The 26,427-nt window shown below is 40.4% G+C and overlaps 1 protein-coding gene across 4 annotated transcripts in view; it reads right to left on the minus strand.

Moving 5' to 3' along the window:
• Positions 1 to 26,427, minus strand: part of cdkal1 (CDK5 regulatory subunit associated protein 1-like 1) — a 253,646-nt gene that overhangs the window by 133,742 nt on the left and 93,477 nt on the right. For all 4 annotated transcript variants that reach the window (XR_014894368.1, XM_085291131.1, XM_085291130.1 and 1 more), the window contains one exon: positions 11,935 to 12,038. Coding sequence is in view for 3 of the 4 variants with exons in the window: in XM_085291131.1 (XP_085147257.1) it covers positions 11,935 to 12,038 (104 nt within the window). In the remaining variant the exon portion in view is untranslated. The remainder of the gene's footprint in view (positions 1 to 11,934; positions 12,039 to 26,427) is intronic.

Genomic DNA, 26,427 nt, shown 5'->3' on the forward strand with positions numbered 1-26,427 from the left:
CGCTGGAAGTGATTTGCAACAACGTGACAACCAGGCAAGAAAATGAAGCAACTACCAATGAGAGGGAAGGATACTGGTGATTGACATAAAGGAGTAAATACATCAGAGGGTCACCTAGACAGCCAGAGCCTGGAATATCTGCAAGTGGCAAGCCGTCAGCTTCAAAGTGACATGTGGTGAACAAATTGCGCCCATCGAGTAAAGAGATTTACTTTCTTCATTTTCATTTATCGACTGTTATAAATTCAGATACCAATACATTAGGGGTGCAACGATACTCGTGTCGATACTGAACCGTTCGATACAATGCTTTCGGTTCGGTACGCATATGTATCAAACAATACAAAATTTTTAATTTATTTCATCAACTTCTGACGATGCTGTCTGTGTTGAGCGCTCAGTGAATCTGCGTTCGACTACTTCGCCTAGGCTGCACTGTCGAGTGCAGATCCACTGAGCGCAGCGCAAGCTAGCAAGACAGAAGCTAAGCTCGTTGAGAAATGGCAACTGCCTCGACGCTACCCGAAACTGAACCTCCCCCACCCTCATTCAGATCTGGCCTTTGGAACTATCTTGGTCTTCATGTGACGTATGACCCTGAAGGTAAGCGCGTCATGAACAAAAGTAAAACAGTATGTTGGATGTGCCACGCAATGCTCAATTGGTGGGAACTAGTGCGTTAGCGCAGTTAGCTTGTTAACGTGTTGACGCCGTCCAGCCCCACGCACGGGGCGATCCGCGGTAGCTCATTAACGGAGATTTGCGGCATTATGGCGTTAATGTCATTTTAACTAGATTAACGCTGACAGCACTAGTGGGAACACAACGAATATGACTGCACATTTACTCCCACAGCATCCTAGTGCAAAGACAAGTGGAAGCAGACAAAAACAACAAGCACGCATGCTACAAACTTTACCCGAGTCATTTAGACAGCCGTTAGCACATGATTATGGGGACCTGATATGTTTAATATGCTGCTGAGAATATAGCCCAGAAGAAGCGTATAGTATAGCTTTTATTTTGGAAAGAGACATTTCTCTGTAATAAACTCTCTTTTCCAAAGACGAGTGATTCCTTGATCAGATAGATTTATTTTATTTTATTATTTTGTTTTTTCAGCAACATTAAATTTAAAAACTGTACTTTTGAGTTAAAATAAATATTTATAATTTTAATAAATGACAAATTAAAAAGGCATGAACATTTTTTTGTATCGAAAAAATATCGAACCGTGACACCAAAGTATCGAACCGAACCATGAATTTTGTGTATCGTTGCACCCCTACAATACATGTGAAAGTAACTAATATAGGGGGATATAGATACACGGTCAGGCTCTATTAATTACACCAAAATGTTACACAGATTAATTGAATTGACATACTGAGGCTAACTATATTTTTAACAAGGATTAGACCACTTTTCTATCAAATACTTTTTGTCATCAACACAAAACAGCAGACAAATGTTAAGCATATTAAAACTGTTTGTTCTAAAGGAGTTGTTAGTTTGTCTTTTATTCGTGAAATCTGGTAAACAAACTCCTGATCTCCATGCAGAGGTAAAGATCTCCAATCAAAACCACAAATCTCACGAGGAGTCTCACACACTGCTTCATATGTACACTGAGAAGTATATAACAATGTCACAGAAGTGCAAAGGAGCTTTTCCTGATTTAGCCGGATTGATGAGTTTCCAATAGTTAAGCTCTCAGCATTTCCCCGTCTGCTGCACAGACCATTACACCGGATCTTTAAAAACTGTATTCCATACAGCTGAGATTTCCACGTCTGTGCTTTAATTTGCGTTTTGCTTCAGTTAAACATGCAAACAAACACCAAAACAGACCTGACAACGAATCAAATCGAGTAACTATTGTTATTAATTCTTCGTGTGTCGTTATCTGAGCTCTAGTGCATGTGTTCATGTGTGATTGCAGTCTTTAATCAGTTTGCTTGCTCCACAACACCCAGAGTATGAGAAACTGTTGCCAGAGCCTGAACGATTACTCAGTAAGAGCACACACAGAGGAACCTCCACATCTCAGTGAAAAATATCAGCAAGCTATCGGCCTGGTAGCGATTTAGAAAATCCATTTTTAGCTTCTGTGAGAGGGCTTTCTCTGTGAATAATGAATGCGAGTGCCTCCACACAGGAAATTTGTGTTACCGCTTGCATGCTCAGCAGTTTTCCACATGCTCTTTCTAATAGACGACTCTTTGGTGACTCAACTATGATCAATGCTCTCCCATCAATATTTCAGTCTTGCGGTTTGTTCACTTCCAGTGTGAGTTTTTATTTAATCTCCCTACCTCCCTCCCTACCATCTACATGTTTACAATTTACATTACATACCCATCTGTATCTATGCACATATTTTCATCCATTTTTGACCTTGTGAGTCTGTTAATTTATAGCTTTCTTTTGGTTTTCTCTGTAAAACGTTGCACTCACAACTCCACAGCCTTTGCAAGAAATGTATTGAACCAAGCAGCGGCGCAAAGGTGCAATTCAAACGCACAAAACTTTAGCTTGAACACCTGACTTAGATGGACCGCTCACCCATAGAGGATCGTTCCTGGCAAACTTTGGCAGCCCTGTCTGTCCATGTGTCACATAGCTGCAGCGGCAGAGGTAAACATGAGCTGACACCTGTCACAGATGTTGGAGCTAGCCAACAACCTAGCCCACATATCTGCCCGTCTATCTGTGGCTATCTGTCATATGTCATCCAGCTGGAACCAAGGAACTAAGCAGTGCCATTTCTGCTAATATCTCTTTCAACGCTGATGCCAGGAGTCATGTGGGGGGAAAGCAGATGATATATTTTTGTGGGTGTTATATAGTTCAATACTTTGCTTAGAATTTTACGGCCGTTGTTCAAGCCCTTCTAAAATGTGTAAAGCTTTTTCACCACCATACAACTCCAATATTACATATATACTTTCTGAACCTGAAAGAAAAAGAGCTTTTTTTTTTAAGTATGTATGCTATTGTGAAACCTCCTGATATTACAAGGAAAAAGTAAAATCCAAATGAATATTTTATTCCGTATTCTATTCAAATACAAAATAGCCCGAGGCATCCAGGCAGCAAACAGAAGCATCAGCCGACTGCCTTTCTAGTCGTTATTGACTCGAGACAGTCCAGAGCCTCTGCTACACTCACACCACAAGCCTTTGTGCTCAGATGTTTTGCTCAGACTAGATTGTTTTATTTCTTTTTTCTAAATTTGGTCGTTTGCGTCATTCCTGAAATTTGTCCACTATCAGAGTTTAGCGGGAACTGGTTACGTCCCTGAACTGATACACATGGATGAAAAGAACAATAACAAAGATGTCACATGCACAGCGCTGTCATACAGAAGTATGCACGAAGGCCACTAAAGTCAGCAGATAGTCTTTCATGTATAAGCTGATGTGCAAGGGCCATGCATATTTATGGGGATTAACATATTAATGCATAATCAGGAGTTGCAGAATTGTTATATGAGTGGCATTACTAAATAAGATATTTTAATTCAGGATGCCACTGGCTACTTAAAACTACACTTCCCAGCTTGTCTCTCAATCACTCAAGTATGGAAAGAAGACTTATCTTTTTTGCTTAGACGGGGAAATGAGATAAAAGTCATGAGAATTCTGGCTTGCCTGTTCAGACTGAGAGACCTTAACATAACAGTCTCAGAATCAGGACTGGAAAGATCAGATCCCATTCTGTTTGGGCTTGGGAACTGTCTTTGTTTTTCTCTGAAAGACCAATCCCAAAGGATCATTAGTCAGAAATGAAAGAAGTTATTTCCGCTTGAAAACTTATGACCTCATAATAAAGGAATTAAAGTTGAGAATTTCACTCTGCTGCTCAGCATCACTATAAATGTCTGAAAGAAGGCTGAAAGTCTATATATAAATTTGATATAGCAGATAAATCTCTCTAAATTCTTCCTAAACAACCAAAAGTCATTCGTCATCCAACTTAAATAAACTTCCCTACTTATTTTCACATGAGCACAATGGCTCACATCAGAAATGGCACTAAGATCACACTCAAGCCACAAACTATATATTACAGCTCAATAAAATAAATTAAATCTTTTAAAGCAATGCTAACACAAAACCGTCAATCTGATAGTATTATATTAGATAGGCAATACAGAAACAATTTCATTTCACACACTTTTTGCAAGATTCAAGGATATTCAAGAAGTTTTTAAGGATTTTCCAGCACAGGAACAAGCCCTTTAAGAATTTAGCGCATCAATCATTTGTACGTGGGAGAAAAGCACCAGCTGGTAGTTTTAGAAAAAAAAAGAAGAAATATTGGTGATAGGAGGTTTCATGTCGTGTGTTTTCATTATGCCAACACCAGCTAGAGCCAAAAATTCAAGCTGTGTTGTGATTGCTGAGACGCATGTCACACGCTAATGTAGTGTGTCATGTGGGAATGATAGCAGTGTGTCTGTATCTATGAAGCGTCACATCCTGTTTCAGACAAGGCCATTTCAAAAACACCCTACTGACAGACAAAAATGACAAGGCGTCTGCCGCAGTGGGGGTTGAGGAACGCAACAAAAATAGAGTTCTCTCTCTGCACGGCCCCGGCACCTCCCTGTCACACCGACTACTCGTCTCCCATCACACTTCTCAGGGGCAGAATATCTGCAGGTCTCAGAGCTTTAAGCTATGAAACGTCTTTCTTTCTGTACAATCACTGTTAAATGAGACTGTAAATGGGTTGTACACAAACTGTGACACGTGATATGATACTTCATGTAACACAGGGTGTCAAACTCAATTGCACAGGGGGCCAAAACTCAAGGCCCACTTTAGGTCGCGGGCCAAACAAGATAAACATTTATTGAACACACTAAAACAATGTTTTTTAAACATAAATATGAATAAAAACAGACAGGAATATTATTCCAGATTAAATAAACTTGAAAAAATAAACTTTGACAGGTGCAGTTCAGCAAAGTCTGCTGACTTGGTTCAACATTACTTGGCAACAGGGAAAGTGAGGCAAGTTGCACTGGTGCATTTGTGACAGCTTCACTTTTTTCACCGCACAGCACCGGCGCTCCATCTGTTGTAAGTCCAACAAGTTTGTCCCAGGGCAGTTTCATGTCGGTTACACTTTGACATACGTTTTAAAAAATGTCTTTTCCTGTCGTTGTCCCGTGTCTCTGTAAACATATATTCAGTCACCCACTGGTGCTGAAAGGCTCTGCTGTAAGAATCAACTTTTCTCTCCACCATTGTGAGCGGCTAGCTTAGCAATAACAGAAGTTTGACTTGATTGACGCGGGAATGTTCTCAGTTAGCCTAGCGTTCAGCAAGGAGGCTACAGCGCTGCATTATGGGATCTGTAGTTTGTATATTATTAGCGCCTCATATCGCCAGGCCATGCATAACAATAATAGTATAACAATAATTTTATATATATATATATATATATATATATATATATATATATATTATTTGGCTCAGCAGAACTGAAATATATATCCTGCTGCTTTTACACACGCACTCACATAAGCTCAGCGATTCTCTGCGCGATCAACCTCTCACATGTTTAAGCTGCGGGAGATTTCACTTGTCATGTTTGCGTAGTAAGCTAACGATTAATAAGACGATGTCAGAGGAATTGGTGCACAAATTATCATCACTCACAGATCAGTGCTGTCGCTCTCTATACACAGTTCGCGCGATTGCAAAGTGAAAGCAAAAAAAACAAGCGCAAATTCAAACGCGATTTCAATATGTCACATATTGACAGTGGCTCACCGATGCCAATGACATAATTACCCAGCTACATTTCTGAAAGAATGCAAAAGCATTGACATATATTTTTCCTTCCTACAATAGCCCGACGGGCAGGGCAGAGATAGATTTTGGTAGCCCACTGAAAAAAAATCGCTAGCCCCAGGACGTCGGGCTAGCGATATTGCGAGCCCTGTATCTGATTGAGGAATCACTCATCTTTGGAAAAGAGTTTATTACAGAGAAATGGCTCTTTCCAAAATAAAAGCTATACTATCCGCTTCTTCTGGGCTATATTCTCAGCAGCATAAGGAGAATCACGTGCTAACAGCTGTCTAAATGACTCGGCTAAAGTTAGTAGCATGCTTGTTGTTTTTGTCTTTGCACTAGGATGATGTCGGCGTAAATGTGCAGTCATATTCGTCGTGTTCCCACTAGTGATTTCAGGTTAATCTCGTTGAAATGACCATAACGCCACAACATGGCAAATCTCCGTTAACGAGCTACCGCCGATCGCCCCGTGCATGGGGCTAGACGGCCAACACGTTAACGAGCTAACTGCGCTAACACACTAGCTCCCACCCATGTAATTGAGCATTGCATGGCACATCCAACATACTGTTTTACTTTAGTCCATGACTCGCTTACCTTCAGGGTCATACGTCACATGAAAACCAAAATAATTCCAAACGCCAGATCTGAATGAGGGTGGGGGAGGTCCATGTTGCAAGGAGAGCATAACTTCTGTCTCGCTAGCTTGCCCTGCGCTCTTCCTTCTGACTATGCTGTCTGTGTTGAGTGCTCAGTGGCTCTGCGCTCGACAGTGCAGCCTAGGCGGAGTAGTCGAACACAGATTCACTGAGCGCTCAACACAGAGCGCTCAGTGAATCTGTGCCGAGTATAATCTGGAAGTCCCGAGGTCAAAATGGGAGATGCCCCCAAGGGTGGTGGAAAATGACCGAGCTAAGATCCTGTGGGACTTCCAGATACAGACGGACAAAATGGTGGTGGCTAACCAACCGGACATAGTGGTGGTAGACAAACAGAAGAAGACGGCCGTAGTGATCGATGTAGCGGTTCCGAATGACAGCAATATCAGGAAGAAGGAACACGAGAAGCTGGAGAAATACCAAGGGCTCAGAGAAGAGCTCGAGAGGATGTGGAGGGTGAAGGTAACGGTGGTCCCCGTGGTAATCGGAGCACTAGGTGCGGTGACTCCCAAGCTAGGTAAGTGGCTCCAGCAGATCCCGGGAACAACATTGGAGATCTCTGTCCAGAAGAGCGCAGTCCTGGGAACAGCTAAGATACTGCGCAGGACCCTCAAGCTCCCAGGCCTCTGGTAGAGGACCCGAGCTTGAAGGATAAACCGCCCGCAGGGGCGTGCTGGGTGTTTTTATTTTTTTATATATATATATATATATATATATATATATGTGTGTATGTGTGTGTGTGTGTGTGTGTGTGTGTGTGTGTGTGTGTGTGTGTGTGTGTGTGTGTGGGCGAAATGCAATTGTAGAAAACAGATCTAAAGATGTGTTTGTTAGGCACTGTTCTGTACACAATGCTCAAGTCAGTCTAAAAATGTCCTTATGTCAGTATTCCCTACATCATAAATGGCTTGAATCCTAAGTTTATTAATGACTATATATAGGTAGTCTTGGAAAGAACATTCTAGAGCACTCCATCCGTCTCCATTAAGACGTGTATTGCCCCTCTGTTGGTCTTCCTTGGTCTCTTGTGTTCTGGGGGCCTCTGGATGTCTGGAGTTTTGATCTCCTCCATACCTGCTTCATGCCCTGGAGGACGGGGCTGTGGCCCCCCCACACCCTCTAGCAGATCATTACATGAAGGAACCTTTTGGAAAAAAAAAACAAGCGCGTCCATGCTCACAGGTGTACACACGGGTGATCACACCCACAAACTACACCCTTTTTGGCTCCTACCTCAAAGCACACTGTGTTCTGTTGATCTTATGTGCTGCACAATAATGTTTAACATTTAGTATTTACTGTCATATTCCCATATATCATTGTGATGTTGTTTATTCTATTACTCTTGTTCTCTTCTGCTTGTTTTCTTTTTTCTTTCTCAGCAGGTGATCCAGGTGATTGATATATGCATTTTTTTCCTTTTTTTTTTCCTGCCCGTTCTGTTGGTTTTTGTTTTTTGCCCTTCTCCCCCGTCCCTCTTCTCAGCTGTTTCTCTTTCCCTCTTTCTTTCTCCCCCTCTTTCCCCCAGTCAAGTCTGTCCCGTATTCAGTAAGTGAAAATAAAATAAACAATAAAAGGTGAATCAAATGGACCATTACGGCAAGGCTGGGATGGTCAGTTTGGTAAAGTAAATCCGTTGGGCATCTTTCTTTGCCTTTAGACAACAATTCTGATGGCAAAAGAGCCAAACGGGACAGGCAAAAGAGAGGAAAAAAAAAGACGTGTATTGTTTTTTTGGGTGGGGGGGGATCCACACACTGGATCAGTTCAAACTACATGCTGACTGTCAGTTTTTAAATCTGCCCTTTATTGTCTAAGGCTATTGCCTGCGACCTCTCATTCAAACTTTAGTACTATCCATTGGTCACATGTAACTACTAAACCCCAGACGCTTTTAACCAGTAACAGTACCTTAAATTTTACAAACCACATCCCTGCATCCTCTGTGCTGACAAAATAAACAGAGCGGCAGAGACATTTTATCCAAGTTTAAAGCTGAAACTGAAAGCTGAGGTTAAACAGCTGAGTGTTCACAGTAAGTAGGGTTTGATTGACATCTCCAGAAGAATATACACCCATGCTTTCCCACTGACACGCAAACCAACCCACTCAGCTCCCCAGCACGTGTTTGTCACACACATGAACCCCTCCACTCCCCGACCCATACACTCTCTCAAACACACACACACACACACACACACACACACAGCTGTCATTTCCCGTGACATCCCCAGCCTCTATTACCTGCATGCATTAACAAACCTCTCTGATGTTAAAAATTATAATTCATAAATTTGAATAATTCAGATTACTTTAAAAGCTGTGCGCTCACACTCGCTCACTCTTTTCCCAGCTTGAATGAAAAGTGTTTACCACAAATCGCATTCGAATAAATCCTATAAGTCCTTTTAAAATTCCTTAGATAAACCAATCAAATACCCCCAGCGCTGGGCTGACTGGCCAATCAAAATTAGCATTCGTAGAAGCGGCCTAGTTTTACTTAAAAGCCATCAAATAGCAAATCAAATTGCAGCGTCTATTTGTGAGGTTCAGTTTGTTAGAGTTAGAAAAAAGGTGATAAATAAAGTGAGAGTGAGAGAAAAAGGGGCCCTGCTGCACCAGATGTGTGTGCACGTGTGTGCGTGCGTGTGCGTGGTGAGAGAGAGACATTTGAAAACAGTCAACAAGAAACAGGTTAGCAAACTGCACGTTCCCTTTAGATTAGATCTAAGGCTTGGATGGTGAGACCTCACATCTTTTCTCATCTCACTGTCCATGTCGGTTTCTGTTAATTCCAGCTATCTGTAAATCATAACCTTCTGCTTCCTTTTTCTGTGTTTTCAAAACAACAACTGTCTCTGACACTCATATTTCCTGTGCTGTAACGGATTACTCCCCACCCTACACTCAACACACGCGCAGACAGTTCCCATAACTTCAGAGGACATCACTCTGACTTGCACTAATGTCACAGACTTGTGCCAATCCCGTGGTTCTCAAATTGTGGGCTGGCCCCCTTTGGTTCCTAGTTGGCACAGAGCCAGCACAGGGGATGTGTGAACAATGGGCATTTTGACTCTGTACGTTTAGACCTGCAGCGTTGCAGTGGTGCAGTGTGGAGTGCTTTCATTTGGGGGACAGTGACAAAAATATCTGAAGTATCCGGTAGTGTGGGTAACTCTGGTTGGTGTTTGTGCTATTGCGGGTCCTTATGTGCAGCCCATGCAACTTGTGTTAGTGTTTAAAAAAAAAAAAAAGCACAAACACTCAACGTTTGAGCTTCTCACACATGCTTTTTTAATCTTCTGTGCGGGGCTTTTTTAATTTTGCACTTCTTCCTCTTAAACTAAAAAAGAACACACTTTTTAACCAATCAGCAGCCTGTTTATACACGGGATTATTACTTGTACATGTTGATGGCTTCTTGGCAGAGTGTACAGGAGTGTGCCTCCATATAAGTTGAATTCCTACAATCCCTTTCATGGACACACAGAGAAATGCAAACTTACACCAAAGGTAGGACGATAAAAATTGAGTGACTACAGTTTATATTTAAATTTAAGATTCAACTTGGAATGAGCATTGCTCGTGACACACACAAGCCTATTAAGGTTATCCATTGTAGTGCATGAGGCCCTGTAATTAGGAGTGAAAGATGTATATACTGATTTATGTATTTACTGTTGGTAGTTAGCAATGAAAGCTAAACCTGTTTTTGAATCTATGCATGTGTCTTCCCAAAGCCTGAGTATACCCTGTCTTTCTAACGGGCAGGTGCGTTTCTTCCTCCTGATTTCACCCAAATCATACGACCATGATCGTAAAAACATACAAATACACACCAAGGTTCAAGCAGCTGGTGAGTTTGTCCTTGACTGCCCACCCTGTGGCAGTGGCATGGATGCAGCTGTTTTAGAGGGTTCAGGATGGGATTTTAAAAGCCGTGTCCTTGTCAAGGGTGGACTCTTGGTTTATGTTTGGGGGGGTTTTGGAGGAGAGGGAGGGTTAATTACCCTAATATCGAAGGTTGTGTAAAGACCAGCACTCACATTGCATTGAAAGTTCCAGGCTCGTTGTTTATGTCAATTAAAGTATTCTATTAGCTGTGCAGGAGCAATTAGCACACAAGGATATTTTCTTTTGGGAAGTAATACAACAGACACCAGCGTTATCCAATCAGTTCTGAGCAAATTATATAACACACCTGGCACAATGCAGTACAGAATTTATTCATCTCTTTCTCATGCAAGCATCGCAACAGGCATCCCTGCTGCGATGCTTGCACTCGGATGGAAAACTGTGGCGCAAACGTAACGCAAAACAACTTTTTAATGATTTAATAATGATTTTCATGACACTTAGCATTATCAGTAGTACATTTGGGAGCCAGGATCAACCTGAACGAGTAAATCCTAAGAGTCCAGAACACAACAGCCTGGCAAGTCCTGTTAGTGGGAAGTTCTTACGGCAGTGGGGTGAAGAACAGCATAATAAGAAGTTTCAATACTTTGCGAGAGGTTTTATATATTTAATTTTATCTGTAGGTATGAGGCTAGAACGCTGTTATAAAAGAGAAAGGAAGAAATGTACCTTTGTCCCTTTTGAACTTAGCATGTTTTTGTGATTACTGTGAAATAAGTAAAGTTAATGGCAGAACGAATGGATTTTTGTCATCATTTTTCATGTCTTTGGCAGGAAGATTTTGTGCATTAATACTTAGTTTTACAGCAAAGTTTGAAACACAATGAGCTCATGGATAAATGCTGGTGTTAAAGGGATAACAGAGTGACCCTAGCTAGTTTAAACAAATGAAAAACAGGCTTTTTTAATAGACAGTTGGCTTTTTAAAATGCATATCATAAAATGGATGATAGCGCCTCGATAATTAAGTTAGCCACTTGTGTCATGAGTGCGTAGACTTGCCCTTGACTGACCTGCCTGGGGCTCTAACAGAGGCATGGCCTGCTGTGCAGTTAGGGATTCTGGGAGTGTGCTCTTAAGGAACAGATGCCAGCGCACAACAGCTGTTCCTTTGGCATCAAACTAGAGCCAAATGGCTGGAGCCTCCACCCAAGAACAAAAACATCAACATGTGTTACTAAAACCTCTCCCTCTTAATAAGACACACACACACACACACACACACACACACACACACACACACACACACACAGGAGTACGCTGAATCAGAACTTAAGTGTCTCCACAACCACAGAGACACCGACACAACCTTTTATACTCAATTCGAGCACAGTCAGGGTCAAAATCCACCAACATAAAGGAGAAAAGGAAGTGGGAGCGCTGGATTTATAACCCAAGGCAAAACAAGAATGTGTCACATAATTTTTTTTATCTCAGTTATCTTATTCTAAACCAAAACTGTAACTGAAATTGAAATTCCAATAATTGCACAACCCTGTGTAGTGATAGTGTGTGTCTGTCTACAGAGAAAAGGTACTCACCCTGAAAAGACTGCCTTGCTCTCTCCACTAGCTCCTCTATGGGATAACTGGCCAAGTCTCCTCTTGCATGCTTCGTCTTGCAGTAGGTACACGCATTCAGACACCTACACCGACAGAAAGACACAAAAGAAAATGTAAAAAGAGAAAGATCGAGCAAACCTTCACTTTTGACTTTATTGAAGAAAACATGTTTTTTTGCTTTGGGGGCTTGTGTTTCAATCTTTTTGTGCTCCATTTATATCATACGGCACAAATCTAATAATATATTAAACATCAAATGAAAGCAGCTGGTTGTATTCACCAATGCCATTGGAAATGGATGTCAACTTAAATGAACTATACTCAGCTCAAAATGTGAAGGTGGAATATATAAATGAACAGAGACTTTTAACCTCCTAGGACCTGCCGTCCACATATGTGGACATCACATTTTGGGTTATTTAGACCAAAATACTCAATTTTGCTCTACAAGGGCCTGATATCCACTTACAAGGACATTATACTGCTACGGTTCTATCAAAATTTTAAATGAATATCCTCATTTGTGGCTCTCATTTTTCTTAAAAACAAAAATAAGGTTAAAAAAAAAAAAAAATCTGGTAATTCTTTGTTTTTACATTCATCAGGCCCCAATATGCCCAAATATCAAAGAGAAATTAAAAATGCATGTCGTGGAAGAGTTCGGGTCTTAGGAGGTTAAAAGGAAAGTAATGAAGCTTGCCCTGTCAATTAAGGAAAAGCACTAAAAGACAGGGGAGAGTAAAAACTGTTCTCTCTTTCATAAACTATTTCAAAGGATTAGAAGTGACCATGGACAGCTGTCTCAAAGACAAACAGTGGAAACGCTAGAGTCGCCGCATTGTTTTGTTCAAGAAAAAGGAGAGGCTTGATTCAAATTGACTGTGAAAGGAAGGGAAAGGAGAATGAAGCAGAACAGAAAAATGAGAACAAAAATAAAACTGCCTCACACTAAACCCCTGAGTATGGCAGGGTGTAAACTCCGGGAGAGTGCTTGGTTGGGAAGATCAACCAAACCACACTCTATTAAAACCATCTGATGAATTTGGATTCATTTTCAGACCTCGAATTTGTCATTGTAGTTTGAAAAGTACAACCTGGCATTAAAAAAAAGTTTGTGCGATGTGTTAGCATCCTGAACTGCAAATCAATTACATCCTATATTAAACTGAAAATGGTAAAACACACACACACACACACACACACACACACACACACACACATGCACACCGACAGTATTACAAAAATAACTGTCTCGTTCAGGTGCATTTTATGGATTTAACATCTTTTCCAGCCAACTGTTGTTGGCATGGAATTTCTGAGGTTACGTGAGCATATGACATCTTTGTATTTTCTATTTTCCATCTAATTTTATTTCTATGCATTTTTCTTTTTCTGGCTTTTTTTCCCCTCGTTGGTTCCATTAGTTGCAAGTACATGTTATTGGGTCAGTCTGAATAAAACGCTGTGGCATCTCATTAGCAAAATACTGCAAAGTAATTGGGGGTAAAGACCCAAACAAACTCAATTATAGCTAATAATGGGCCAGTACTTCTGAAAACCTGACTGTCCATTAGCACAGTACTACTAATGGAGGCTTCTAACCTTGGGAATACATTGGGTACAACTTTGTTGCTAAAGCTGATCATGGTAACATAAAACAATGCTTGGGATTTGTTATATATGCATCCTAAAAGCAGCTCAGTTCTGGTTCGCTCAAAGAAGGAAGCAAGAAGAATGAGTTGAGTAAAGTTTGAATTATCTGACTGTTTTGCTTCGCTTAATGCGCCTTATAATCCGGTGTGCCTTATGGTCCAAAAACAAAAACAGTAAGCATAAACTGCATCCTTGACATTCACGGAAAAATAACATTGATCCCCAGAAACCTGAAGCACAAAGGACAAAATTTGTGGGCCAAAAAGTACTGCCTCACAAAAGACACCACTAATCACACTATGATATTACTCCATATATAAAACAATATTGTGCTCAAGAATGACCATGTTTTTCAATTAGTAGGATGGTGGATTCGTTAATCCTGATAGTTTCCACTATCCAGTGAGTAATGTTGTGAAGCATCTCGCAGGTGGAAGCTGGGATCATCTGTAATATGGTAACATTTTTTTATATAATCGATATACAAGAAGTGATATATAAATATGTTCCGTAGAGGAAAGTTCAGCTGTTCTTCCTCTGATGGTTCATAGTTAAATACTGGATCACATTTAAACCAGTGATAAAAAAAAAAAAAAAGGTTAATCACAGTCTATCTACAGAGCAGATACACTACAACTTTACACAAATTCTTTGTCAAAAATAAGTAACACGCAATAACCTAAAGATGACAAAAAAAGAGGTCATTCTGTTACGGCACAAACAGCTACATTATACATGTCGATCCACTTATTCCACTGCATTTGTTGGACCATCTAACACCTCGCACACTAAAATGCTGCAATCCCTCTCTTATAATCGTTCTGACATTCATTTAAAATAGCAGAAGAATTTTCAATGACACAAATCACCACAACGGTAAAAGAAAACAGAGCTATCCATCCATCCATCTCTCCTTCTCAGAGTATTGCTTCGCTGAGGGCACTAAAGATGGCAGCTAGGTCACAGGACCTTGCTGTGGAGAAAACACAGACAGATGGGACCCCGTGTGCGTGCACACACACCGACACACACACACACACACACCACCAGGGGGTCAATCCATCTTAATGTGATCAGGCCCAGCTGAATGGATCACACCAACATTAATCTCAAGAGACAGTCAGTGGCCTGCTTGTGTGTCTGTGTGTATTTGCATCAGTAACGTGCAATGTGTGTGCGTTCGTATGGCTGTGTTCAAGTGTGCTGCTGTTGCTGAACATTTGTCCAGTATCACAACAATGCATTAGCGGTTTCGACTTCTCCATTAGCCAGGACGGTCTGTGACAACTAGACCAACGCTGAGCGCAAGAGGAGCCTGTGTCCCTCCCTCGCTGTGGCAGGCACATGCACGCCTTTACTTTGTATTAAAGTTGCGATGGATGATAAATTATTTGAAATAATACAACAATTTTAAAGCTGCTTTTACCATTCAGGAAAACTAAGCAGCTGCAGTGACGTAAAGACGCACTTTGATAGTTAAATCCAAATATTTCTTGGCCTACTTTATATCAGTCCTTGCTCCCTCTTCTGTTTTGTCCCAGTTAATTAAACCACAGAGGTAGCTGTTGTACCTGACAACAGTGTAGTTCATCAATGTGTTACAATGAGAAAGGTTACCTCCCCAATGTGCGTGTGTGCGCGCGTGAGACGGAGAGATTGTGTGGTTGCAGCCTTGAAAAGGTAACAAAGGGAGGAAAACCCTGAGGTTCCTCTATACATTTCTAAGCCTGCCTCAATACACACACACACACACACACACACACACACACACACACGCACACAAACAAAGTACAGTTCCCTTCGGGAAGGATCCCTTGTGCTGCATATTAAGAACAAGAAAATAATTTCTCAGTGATAAGTATTTAGAATCTAGACATTAATTAGAAAGCTACACATTAATTAGAAAACAGCCATCGGTGTGTATTAGTGTTCGTCGGGGCTCGTATTGTGCCAGCTTCAAAACGCAATTATGAAAACAAAGCTTAAACTGCGAGGGGAAGTCTGAGCGCCATGCAAATTGTAAAGCAAGATTAGTCATTGCGCTTATTGTCGAGACGGGGAGACGCTGAAGTGGGTATATTAGCAAACAAAATTTCCAAACTGCTGTTATATGGCTGAACAATGCCTCGAGCCTGTGAGTTTGCTGTTAGTGTCATCTCAAAGTCAAAGTGGAGGTGGCGAAATAATATGGAGTCAAGGAACAAAGACTGCTGACACAATGACGTTAAGACCTATTAGGAGCAATGAATAGAGGGGTTATTAGTAATTCAGAAAAAGATTGGCAGTTAAAACCCATTTCAAGTTGCATGGGAACTGCACACACACCGATGATCTTGTGTAAGTCATAAAAAAGGCAATATTCATCACATCAAATATTATTAGGAGCTCTAATCATAAGGGTTTGGGATTAAGCGGCGCTTGTGGCGCTTAGTCAATGGGGGTTAAGTGGAGTTGCGAGGGTGGGTTTGAAACGACACAGAGATTTTACTTCATTTTTCAAAAGTGTAAATTTGTGCGAACACTTTTCTACGGTGGCTCGCTGACTTGTGACGATTGGTTAACACTCTGAAGCTGTGTGTTAGGTTAAAAAAAAAAAAGTTTTTGCACCAATATTTCACATGAGGATTGGTTGTTTTTGCGTATTTGTGTGTGCATGGATTTCAGTGAGCTTCCTTTCATCTACGAGTGTGTGCTCTAATGCAGCTGGGCCCTGTTTCTCTCTGTGTTCAATCCAGCCTTTGTTCATGACCTCTCGAGTTCTCTTATCGAGTCTCATGTTCCCCGTGTTAAATACTGAAAGAGCTCTGTGTGCATTTTCGAAAATGTGTCACATGTTGACCCCGCGTTTCTGAAACTACTACAGCAGCTTTGCTTGTTGTTTTGACTGAAAAAAGTCAGCGTGAGTATGTGTGTGAGAGCGTGTGCGCTTGTGTGTGAAACCACATCTCCACGTCCACGTAGTAGCTGTGTTTTCCCAACTTCTTGTTTTGTCTGTAGTCTGACCTCGAGACGGTGTTTGTGCTAAAGTCAATCAGCCTATTGTTGCTGGAAAAGAATGGTGGGATATTTGTTTATTTTGGAACTCACTGATAAAGTGTCACGTGAAGATATGCTATGAGGTTAGGCCTACAATCAGGCTGACTGAGTCAGGTAATCGGCTCACTTCTCTGGCTTACTAACCACTTTGCACTCTAACTTACTTGATTTTTAAGTCCCCTTTTTGCTGATGATCTGAATGCTGAGCTGACTCACACAGTAGGTAGATTCAGAGGTCAAAAGGATCTGCACACAGTAATAACCGTCAACTGACAGCTTGTTTTGCTGACTTACTACTTCATGCAAGTCACTAGACAAAACAGTGGTTGGAGACCGCAGGTCGCCTGAACTGATTGTGACCGTTTGCAATGAACTTGTGATCTTGTTGCTTGAAGTTGATGAGCAGGTCTGCAACCACTTGCAAACAGCTGCCATCTTCAAAGCAAGTTTGATGTGTCAAGGTGATAAAACGGCAAGACTGAGCCAGTCTGCTGTCAGTCTGCAAAAGAACTGCATCAAGTTGGCAATTACATGTAATGTGTGTGTGTTAATATGGTATAAGTTGTCCACATATACATAAATTTAAAGTAAACAACAATTCACATTAACTACTTACATTTAGAGTTCAGCTAGAACCTCAGATTTGAAACAGAAATTCCTCCACAAACCTATTATTATATTGGAATAAAACCAGAATAGAACCAGATGACAACCAGTTTGGTTGAGTTCCCTGTTGCAGAGAGATGCACTGCAGATTGACTAAAACAAGTTGGCAACGTCTCTAACTACACATTAGAGAGAAATTATTTTCAAATGCAGTCAGTGTGCAACAGAATTTTTACTCCATTCTTACTGAATTATCAAGGAGTGACTAGTCAAATGCCTTAAAGTGGACCTATTATGCTCTACCATGTATATAGTGTGATACAGTGGTGGTTACTCACATAAAACATGGCTAAAGCTTTTTTCTTCCTCTTGGCTCTGTATGACGTCACTAAAAGTCGATATCTGCTTTAAGCAGATGAACCGAGGGGCTTCAACAAAGCCCAGTCTAAGATAAATAAGGGTCATTTTAAACCGTAAATCATGCAAAGCTACTCTAATCAAATCCACAAATAAAAATATGCAGCTGGAAATGTGCATAACAGGTCCACTTTAAAGCTGTTGTCATTTTACATCTAGCAGAATCTTTGCATATATTAGAGGATGTAAAGGAATTATTGAGACCTTTTAAAATGTTTTGGGTTTTTTCTCAATTAAGAGTTTTCAAAAGGTTCCTAAACATTTTATTACAAACGTAACCACTCTCTTCTTAAACTCCATTCCTCTAAAGCAACAAAACAAAATGACTGGACTGGACTGCATGTGTCTGCACCACTACAGATAATGTAGTGGAAATCACCTCATTACTCGGCTGGTGTTTCTTATTGACAAAAAGTTGCTGCTTGAGTCACAAATCTTCTCTAAAATAGTCACTCGTGTGTGTGGTCTGGGTGTTGCTCAGATTGTAGGGATGTAAATTTGTTTACACCGTCACAGTATGTCAATGTGTTTTCCTTAGGAGGATAAAAAAAAAGCTCCTGTAATGTCTGTCATCAAATTTTTAGGTGAAGACATGTTGTTAAGGTTGAAGTAAGCTTAAGTTTTGACATGTAGTAGTTATGGTTAAAGCTCCAGAACATTTCGAACTGAACGTAATGCCCCCTGAAATCATGGACACACTAATAAACTACTGTGTGTATGTGTGTGCACGAGTGTGTGTGTGTGTGTAAATTGTGTTTGCCTGTGACACACTGGGACTAATTCAGTTACTCAGGGGTTCTGTAGCATAATACCTTGTAATGACACACAATCTCATTTTGTCCAAGGAGACACATCAATCTTTTGGATTTACTGTGGGGAGCACAGTCTGTCCTGGTGAGCGAGTGTGGAGAATAGTGTACGGAGTGTGTGCGTGTTTGTCCTGAGCATATATTTGTGTGTTTGTGTGTTAAGCAGTGGGAAAGAGGGAAATGGAATAAAGTGTTCAGACCACTGGAGCTGAAAACTACCCATACATTGGTTTGATAAACAGCAGGAGAGGCCACTGTGGTACACAGCTAGAAGAGGTGTGCACATATGTCTGTGTGTGAGTGTGTGTGCCTGTCTGCATATAGTCGTGTGTGTGTGTGTGTGTGTGTGTGTGTGTGTGTGTGTGTGTGTGTGTGTGTGTGTGTGTGTGTGTGTGTCAAGAATGAAATAGAAAAAGAAAATGAGAATTCTGTTGTGGAGGTGTATGTGCGTGTGTGTCTTGTGCTGAAGTGCAAAATCAAAATGAGATTGTGTGTATATTGGGCATCCATGCGTCTCTGCGACTGTTCACACATATGTACGTGAGAAGAAAACCTTTTGTAAACACCCTTCATTCTGCTGTAATTCCACTTTTCTGAAGCACATCAGCACATTTTCTCCATCTTTTGTTGCTGCTTGACATGATGCATTTTCACTTCTGCTCTTTCAAGAGAAAAACAACACAGAAAAGAAAAGATGAGATCATTGACCAACGGCAAACAAAATGAAAATGCAGTCAAGCGGCACGGTCCAACGGGATTTGTACGACGTGGAAGAGATATGGACCGATATCATGCAGAATGACTGTGGATATTAGAATCTGAAGTTAGAGAAAATATACCTGCTTTGATTATTAGGTAAAAAAAATGATGTATAGGAGAAGGAAAAAGGAAAAAGAGACGTTGATCTCGAGTCCCATTGACTTCCATGCTGTTGCTATGAAACTGAAATTACAAAACATAAGTCTTTTTAAGTTATCGAATAACTTTGCTAATGAGTTTGCATCTCTCCATCTTTTCTTCTTGTGTGACACTCCCCTTTAAAGCAGATACTTTTCTATAACACCAACACCTGTATTCCTTTTGTAACATTAGCATTCTTAAGTGCCTATAGGGAACAAATAAATACAAAAAAACATTTAATAAAAATAATAATGTTTGCCTTATGCCGGATGCCCCACCTGATCCAACCCCACAGGGATTCGTGTCTTCTCCCAGGATCGCACCAGGAATCTTTCGATTATGCTATTCCCAAGTGACACCCTCTATAAAGTGCGCACTCAATGAGTTTTGCTCTGACTTTTTACCTTGCTTAGTCAAGGAATGTGCCATATAAATACATAAATCAATCATAATGACATTGATTGATCTGCAAAGAGAAACGGTTAAGAGGACTAAGAAAAGAATCCAAGCACGGAGGAAGCTCTGAAAGTGAAACACGCCAATCACATACCGATGACTGTCATTTCTTTTCTTGGAATAGGACCAGCATGATTATTCAAAGTCAAAATTAGAAAAGCGAACTGAGAACTAAGAGTTAAAAATACACATAAGCACAAAAGCTGTTTTTTTGCGTTGTTTTTCAGAAGACCGATCACAGCGACACACTACTGATGGCGAAATTTAATGACAGAAATGATCATTTTGAGCAGACTGGAATTAAAATGATTACTGAAGACGAATTTAAAAGTAATCCTATCAGACATAGAGGCTAATATAACTTCTAAATATGAAAAAAAGGGCTTTCTCCAAATTTTGTGATGTTATTTGCTTGACACTTTAATATTTACTGGGGAGGCAATATTCTTAATACTGAAATATTAAGACGGGCAGCACATGCTCAAAAACTTTTGCACAAATTTCACTGAAGCTAGGGCTGTGCGATATGACCAAAATCTCATATCCCGATATAAGAATTCTATCATCCGATAACGATATAAATCACAAAAATGTAACATTTTCTGTAAATTCTGTGAATCTCGGGCAGCTTGACTTGCAGGAAGTGGTTCCAGCTGGGCGTCATGTAGCTGGAGTCGAGTGTTTTAACAGATGCATGAAACGATACATTTTTAGACATAAGTTGTAACAGCCGCCGTTTCTTTTTGAGTATTTATTACACGGCGTGCTGCGGGGAAAAGCCTGTTCTAACGTTTGAGTCTAAGGTTTATTTTTTAGCACCTGACGGCTCTTTTTTGCTTCTCATCCGTAGATACTCTGCATCCTCTTTCACGTGATTCAGTTTATTTTGAAAAGTCTCAACAGGATCTTGAGCTTTATTGTGAAAGGTTTGTGGAAAATAAACAAGCGGACACGCAATGGTTTTACCGTCGTTGTTGCTAACGACAACGCATAAAAACAGGCGCTTGTCCGTCTGTAGTGTGGTTATATTACATATAAGAGAAAGAGAGCACTTTAAGAAATTAATATAGCCACTACAGGGACCATCAAAACCATGAAAAAATATTGCCGTAAACAGTTCATTTTGCGACACAACAAAACAAACAATAGCGTAAAATGAAACGATAGACGTTTTTATATCGTCATCCGATATATATCGTTATATCGAACAGCCCTAACTGAAACAACATTGAGACACAAGCAAACAAATTAAACCACAGAATAAAATTCACATCGCTTTCTGTTTAAATAAGAAACACCTGCCATCCAGCACCTGTATGCAGCTTTTTTGTTTCAAGTAGCGTGCATTGTTTGTTGTTGCTAGCTGACATGCATGAGTTCAGAACTGGCCAGTGGACCATCTCAATCCAGCCTCCAATATCCTCCAACCTTAACAAACCTTCCAAAGATAAAATAAAAAACTACACTTAAATCAAGTCTCCACCTGCAGCAGCTTCTGTTAGGGTGGCCTTCCAACTCGCACACAGCAGATCAAGGACTACGATACCCAGGTGCTCTTAAAAACGGCAGTGTGTCAAACTGTGGGATGAAAGCATCTGAGGACTGCCTGTAGTTTCTTCCCTTGTTTAGTTTTGACTAAAGCATTTAGACCTTCATTCTGATCCGTCCTTGTTACTCAGGGATACGTAATGTCAAAAAAACAGGAGTCATAAAGTGATGTTGTATCTGCAGCTTAACATCTGAGTCCTAACCCTGCTCTAAGGCTAATTGATTTTCTGTGCACCAAGACATTAGTGACCCCAAATTTACCCCACTCTCAGCTGGCTAAAGTGTTGTGCAATACACCTTAGACACAATGGTTAACACAAATCTACGTGAAGGTCAGCACTAAAGTTGATAAGGCCTATTATTCCACTGTGTCGGCTCGGAGAGGGGACACAAATCACAGGAAACAAGGAGGCTAACACATAGGGGGCCTCCCGGATAACACAAATATGTTCACAATGCACTCATACATACATTTTTTTACATGCTCATCTGGCTTTGTTTACATTGTGTCTGTGTGCATAGCGTAGGTGTATTTTGCTACACTGATTGTGGTTGACTATATAAATACATAAATGAAAACAGCAGATAACAAAATAGAAAAAATAAACTGTTTTTTTCTTGAGATTATTAAAGCCAAATACAAATAAAGCATCTAAAACCGTCACGTGAAACGTTTTAATCATCCATTCAAATCCCTAACAATGGATTCATGCGATATTCAACACAGTAATGGGAAGATAAATTAGCTTTCTGTTAAGTAGATAAGAACATTACTATTAATGTCACGAGGTGAAAAGAAGAAAAAAAGAGAGAGAAATCAGGGACAGGATAGAAAACCGTGAACAAAGGAGAGAGAATAAATTGGTGTACAAGTTCCAAGGTTATCCATTATAGTCCCTGGACTGAGAAGAGCAGCAGCTACAAGAGGAAGAAATGTTTACTCTCCTGTAACAAAAACGAAGAGCACTGAAATTTATCATGCACTCAATTTTCTGATCCTCCGATCTATTTGAAACCTATTGTAAACCTAATATGCGGGCATCCAACGGTATATTTTTGCATTAATATTTATTTTAATTGAGATCTATAAATTAAAAAAAAATGCACCATCATTCCATTGGAATATTTTGTTTCAAAGGTTTTTGATACCTCTTGATATTAGCAGTTCAACTTCAAACTATTTGTTGCAAAGGACGAAAAGCCAGCACAGCGCTCAGTCGTCACAGTGCAGTCGGCCTTCGGGCAATTCTTCAAATGTGTTTCAGAGAGCTTTGAAACACATTTGAAACACAGCCTAGTCTTGCTGCCTATTCTGATACCATCCTGTCCACCTACTGGTCTGCTGGGAGCAACAATACAGTTAGTTATTGGTTAGAGGTTAGAAGACGGGATCATGTGCACCTGACTTTAACACGCTGCAATCTCAATGACAGAGAGAACTGCCTGAAATGCAACTAAACAGAGAACGGGGAAGAGACAGCTAATGAAACGTAATGAGCTGTAACAGCGGAACAAAGGACTTTTTTTACGCCTGGAATCTAATGGCAAAGGTTGATACAGACACAGCAAGACACACACACACACACACTTAATGACCCATTCTGTGCAAGTGGTTGTAAATTCCTGTTTATGACACTGAAGCACCACATCTGAACTTGCTCACAAAAGGGTTTTGAACACACACACACACACACGCACGCACGCACGCACGCACACGCACACACACACACACACACACACACACACACACGTCCCCAATGTTTAATCAGAATTTGACACCCAATCCCAATGTCTTGTTTATTTGCCTGTTCTTTTTTGTTCGTTTCCCTTTTTTCAGGGAGATTTTTCATTATATACAAAGTTTATTCCAAACACTTTGCATTTTTCAGCCCTTCGATGTATCGTTGAACGATCACATATTAAAATCATAAAAATATTTGAAAATACACCCCACATAAAACACTCACAATTAAGTTGGCCACTATATTTCAAATAGTGTTTAAAAATCCAAAAACAATCGCCGTCGGATTTTCAATCCATGTAAAACAATCCAAAAACAAATAATGAGGAGGAAAAATTATACCAAATAAAGAGCACAAGCAACAACATGAAGTCAACATCAAAAATATAAGGAGCGTGGTTTTCAAAGCAACAAGATCTTATTCAAAAACTCTTCATCCCATTCCCACATCTATTGCCTCCATTGCTTCACCACTCTCACTGACTATTCAATGTATCCACAAGGTGTGAAAAAGCCTAGGTTGATAAACATCCAAGTTCTCAAGGTTTGAATTACATGGAATAAGAGGCAGATGACACTATGATTTTCTCATTTTCTGGGATTATCCATTTCTGTACCACCTCTAAAGCTTACAGAGAATGGTCCAACAAAGAGAAAATATCCAGTTAGTATCAGTTCTCTGAGTGAAAATACCTCATTGATGTCAGAAATCAGAGGAGAATAGACTGAATGTTTGAGCCGATAGGGAAATAAGCGCTCATTAGAACAACGGTATACTTTTAGAACTAAGGTATGCAGAACAGCATCTCTGAAAGCACAGAAGATTCAAGCAGATGTTTGGATATATTGTGCATGATGATGGCTCCAGCAGTATAAGACCAAGAGCCACTCAGCTCAGAACAGGAAGGTGAGGCTATAATTCACACATGCTCACCAAAAACTGGACAACAGAAGACTAGAAAAATGTTATCGAGTCCAATGAGTCTCTTCTGCTGCAACATTAAGATGGTACAGTCAGAATTGAACATCAACATCATGAAAGCACGGTCCGTCTTACCTTATGAGGTAATAAAGTGGTGTAACGGTTTGGGGGATATTTTCCCTTCATACATTGGGCCCATTAGTATAAATTAAGCATTATTTAAATGCTACAACTTGAGTGAGTATTGTTGCTGACCATGTCCATCATCCCCCTATGACCACAATGTACCCATCTTCTGATGGCTGCTTCCATCAGCACTTTCGGGATGTGGTGGAACGGAAGACTCACATCATGAATGTGCAGCAACTGTGAGACGCCATCACGTCGATATGGACCAAAATCTCTGAGGAATCTTTTCAGCACTTGCTTGAATCTATGTTATGAATAATTAAGGCAACCCTGAAAGCAGAAAGGGGCCCAACCCACTACTAACAAGTGACAGCAAAAGTGGCCAGTGAGTGTATATTTGCAATACAACACGCATAATATATATGACTCCCAATGTTTGGAAGTGTGAAAGTGAATCCAACTCAAATCCAAAATCGGAAGCAAAATGAAACCAAATTAAAATTCCCAGCTATTTTAAACAAGCTATTGTTGAACCAATATTAAAGTAACCAAATTTGGACACATCTCTTCCAAGCAGTTAAAGACCAATATCAAAATCACCATTGGTGTCAAAGATCTTGGAAAAAACAGTTGGAGAACAACTTAACAACTTTTTGGAGAAGAACAATGTTCTGGACATTTTCCAGTCTCGTTTCCGCAAATTGCACTCCACTGAAAAAGCTTTGCTTAAAGTGTCTAGTGACATTCTGATGGCAGCAGACTCTGGAGAGTACACCATTCTGGTTATGCTGGATCTCACCTCTGATAAATAGGCTGAAGGACTTGTTTGGGATAACTGGTGTTGTTTTAAAATGGTTTATGTCATATCTATCTGCGAGTTCTTTTACTGTGTGTATGAATCATGTGTTGTCTGAATCATCAGTTCTGCCTTCTGGGGTACCTCAAGGATCTGTTTTAGGTCCGATTCTCTTTTTGCTGTATATACTCCCTATTTGTCTCAACAAATCAGCTCTGGATCGCCTTCGAACTCTACAGAATGCCGCGGCAAGACTTTTAACTGGCACAAACAAGAGGTCACACATTACTCCAGTTTTGGCTTCTCTTCATTGGTAAATTTTAATTATAACTTCTAGAGCTCTGCACAGTGAAGCTCCCCAGTATATCTCTGAACTGTTAAAACCTCATGCTTCATCCCGAACACGTGGGGATCGGGCTTTTCGGGCACTGGCACCAAGGCTGTGGAACTCCCTGCCGTTATCTTTACGCCGTCTAGACTCCACTGACTCCTTTAAAAAGCAGCTGAAGACATTTTTATAGAAACGAGCTTTTGATTTTAATTTTGTTGCCATGATGCCAGGTCTCGCTTGGAAATGAGATTTTTAATCTCAATGAGATATTTTTACCTGGATAAATAAAGGACTAAAATAATTAATTTCTTCACTGTTTTTTTATATTATTTTTTTTTGTATTTCTTTTTTTATTGTGAAGCACTTTGTGATTTTTATCTGTGAAATGTGCTATATAAATACATTTTGCTCACTTACTTACTAAAATAAACCTACAAATGATATAAGGATCAATATCACAGGAACATGGTGGCCCTTTCAAAGTACAATCCAGGACTGTTGTTCATTTATGTAGCTAGTAAAGACAACTAAAAGTAACTGTGCTACTGGCCAAGAAGAAATCTAACAATGTTTCTTTAATACAAAGCCGAGGCTACGTATGGCCTAGCTAGACTACGGTGAATGTATTCTGATGAGATGAAATTAACTTGGTGGGGGCGGAAAGCCAATCTAATGTGGATTTAACAGGAGCAAATGAAATTAATATGCAACTTAATGAAACTAATATTGTGAATCAATCTGGACACAAAATTACATTTTCATAGGTACTCCCAGGTGAGTCACTGTGCCAGGCTTTTGGTAGGATTAGCAATAATAAAGCAAAGAGGATGGTTCCCTAGGTTCATCTACGAGACCCAGAATAAGACCCTGGTGCAGCCACAACAACCTGGTGCTGAATGCCCAGAAGACAGTGGAGATTATTGTGGACTTCAGGAAGCACACAGCCCCACTCCCCCCAATCATCCTGACTGACACCCCCATCACCTCTGTGGACTCATTCCGCTTCCTGGGTACCACCATCACCCAGGACCTGAAGTGGGAGCCCACCATCACCTCCGTCATCAAGAAAGCCCAGCAGAGGATGTACTTCCTGAGGCAGCTGAAGAAATTCAACCTGCCAACACGGAC

Source organism: Mchenga conophoros, linkage group LG11 (genome assembly GCF_057382185.1).
Source record: "Mchenga conophoros isolate Kocher_MC1m ecotype Shallow Benthic linkage group LG11, M_conophoros_male_GT1.1, whole genome shotgun sequence".
NCBI classification, from domain to species: domain Eukaryota; kingdom Metazoa; phylum Chordata; class Actinopteri; order Cichliformes; family Cichlidae; genus Mchenga; species Mchenga conophoros.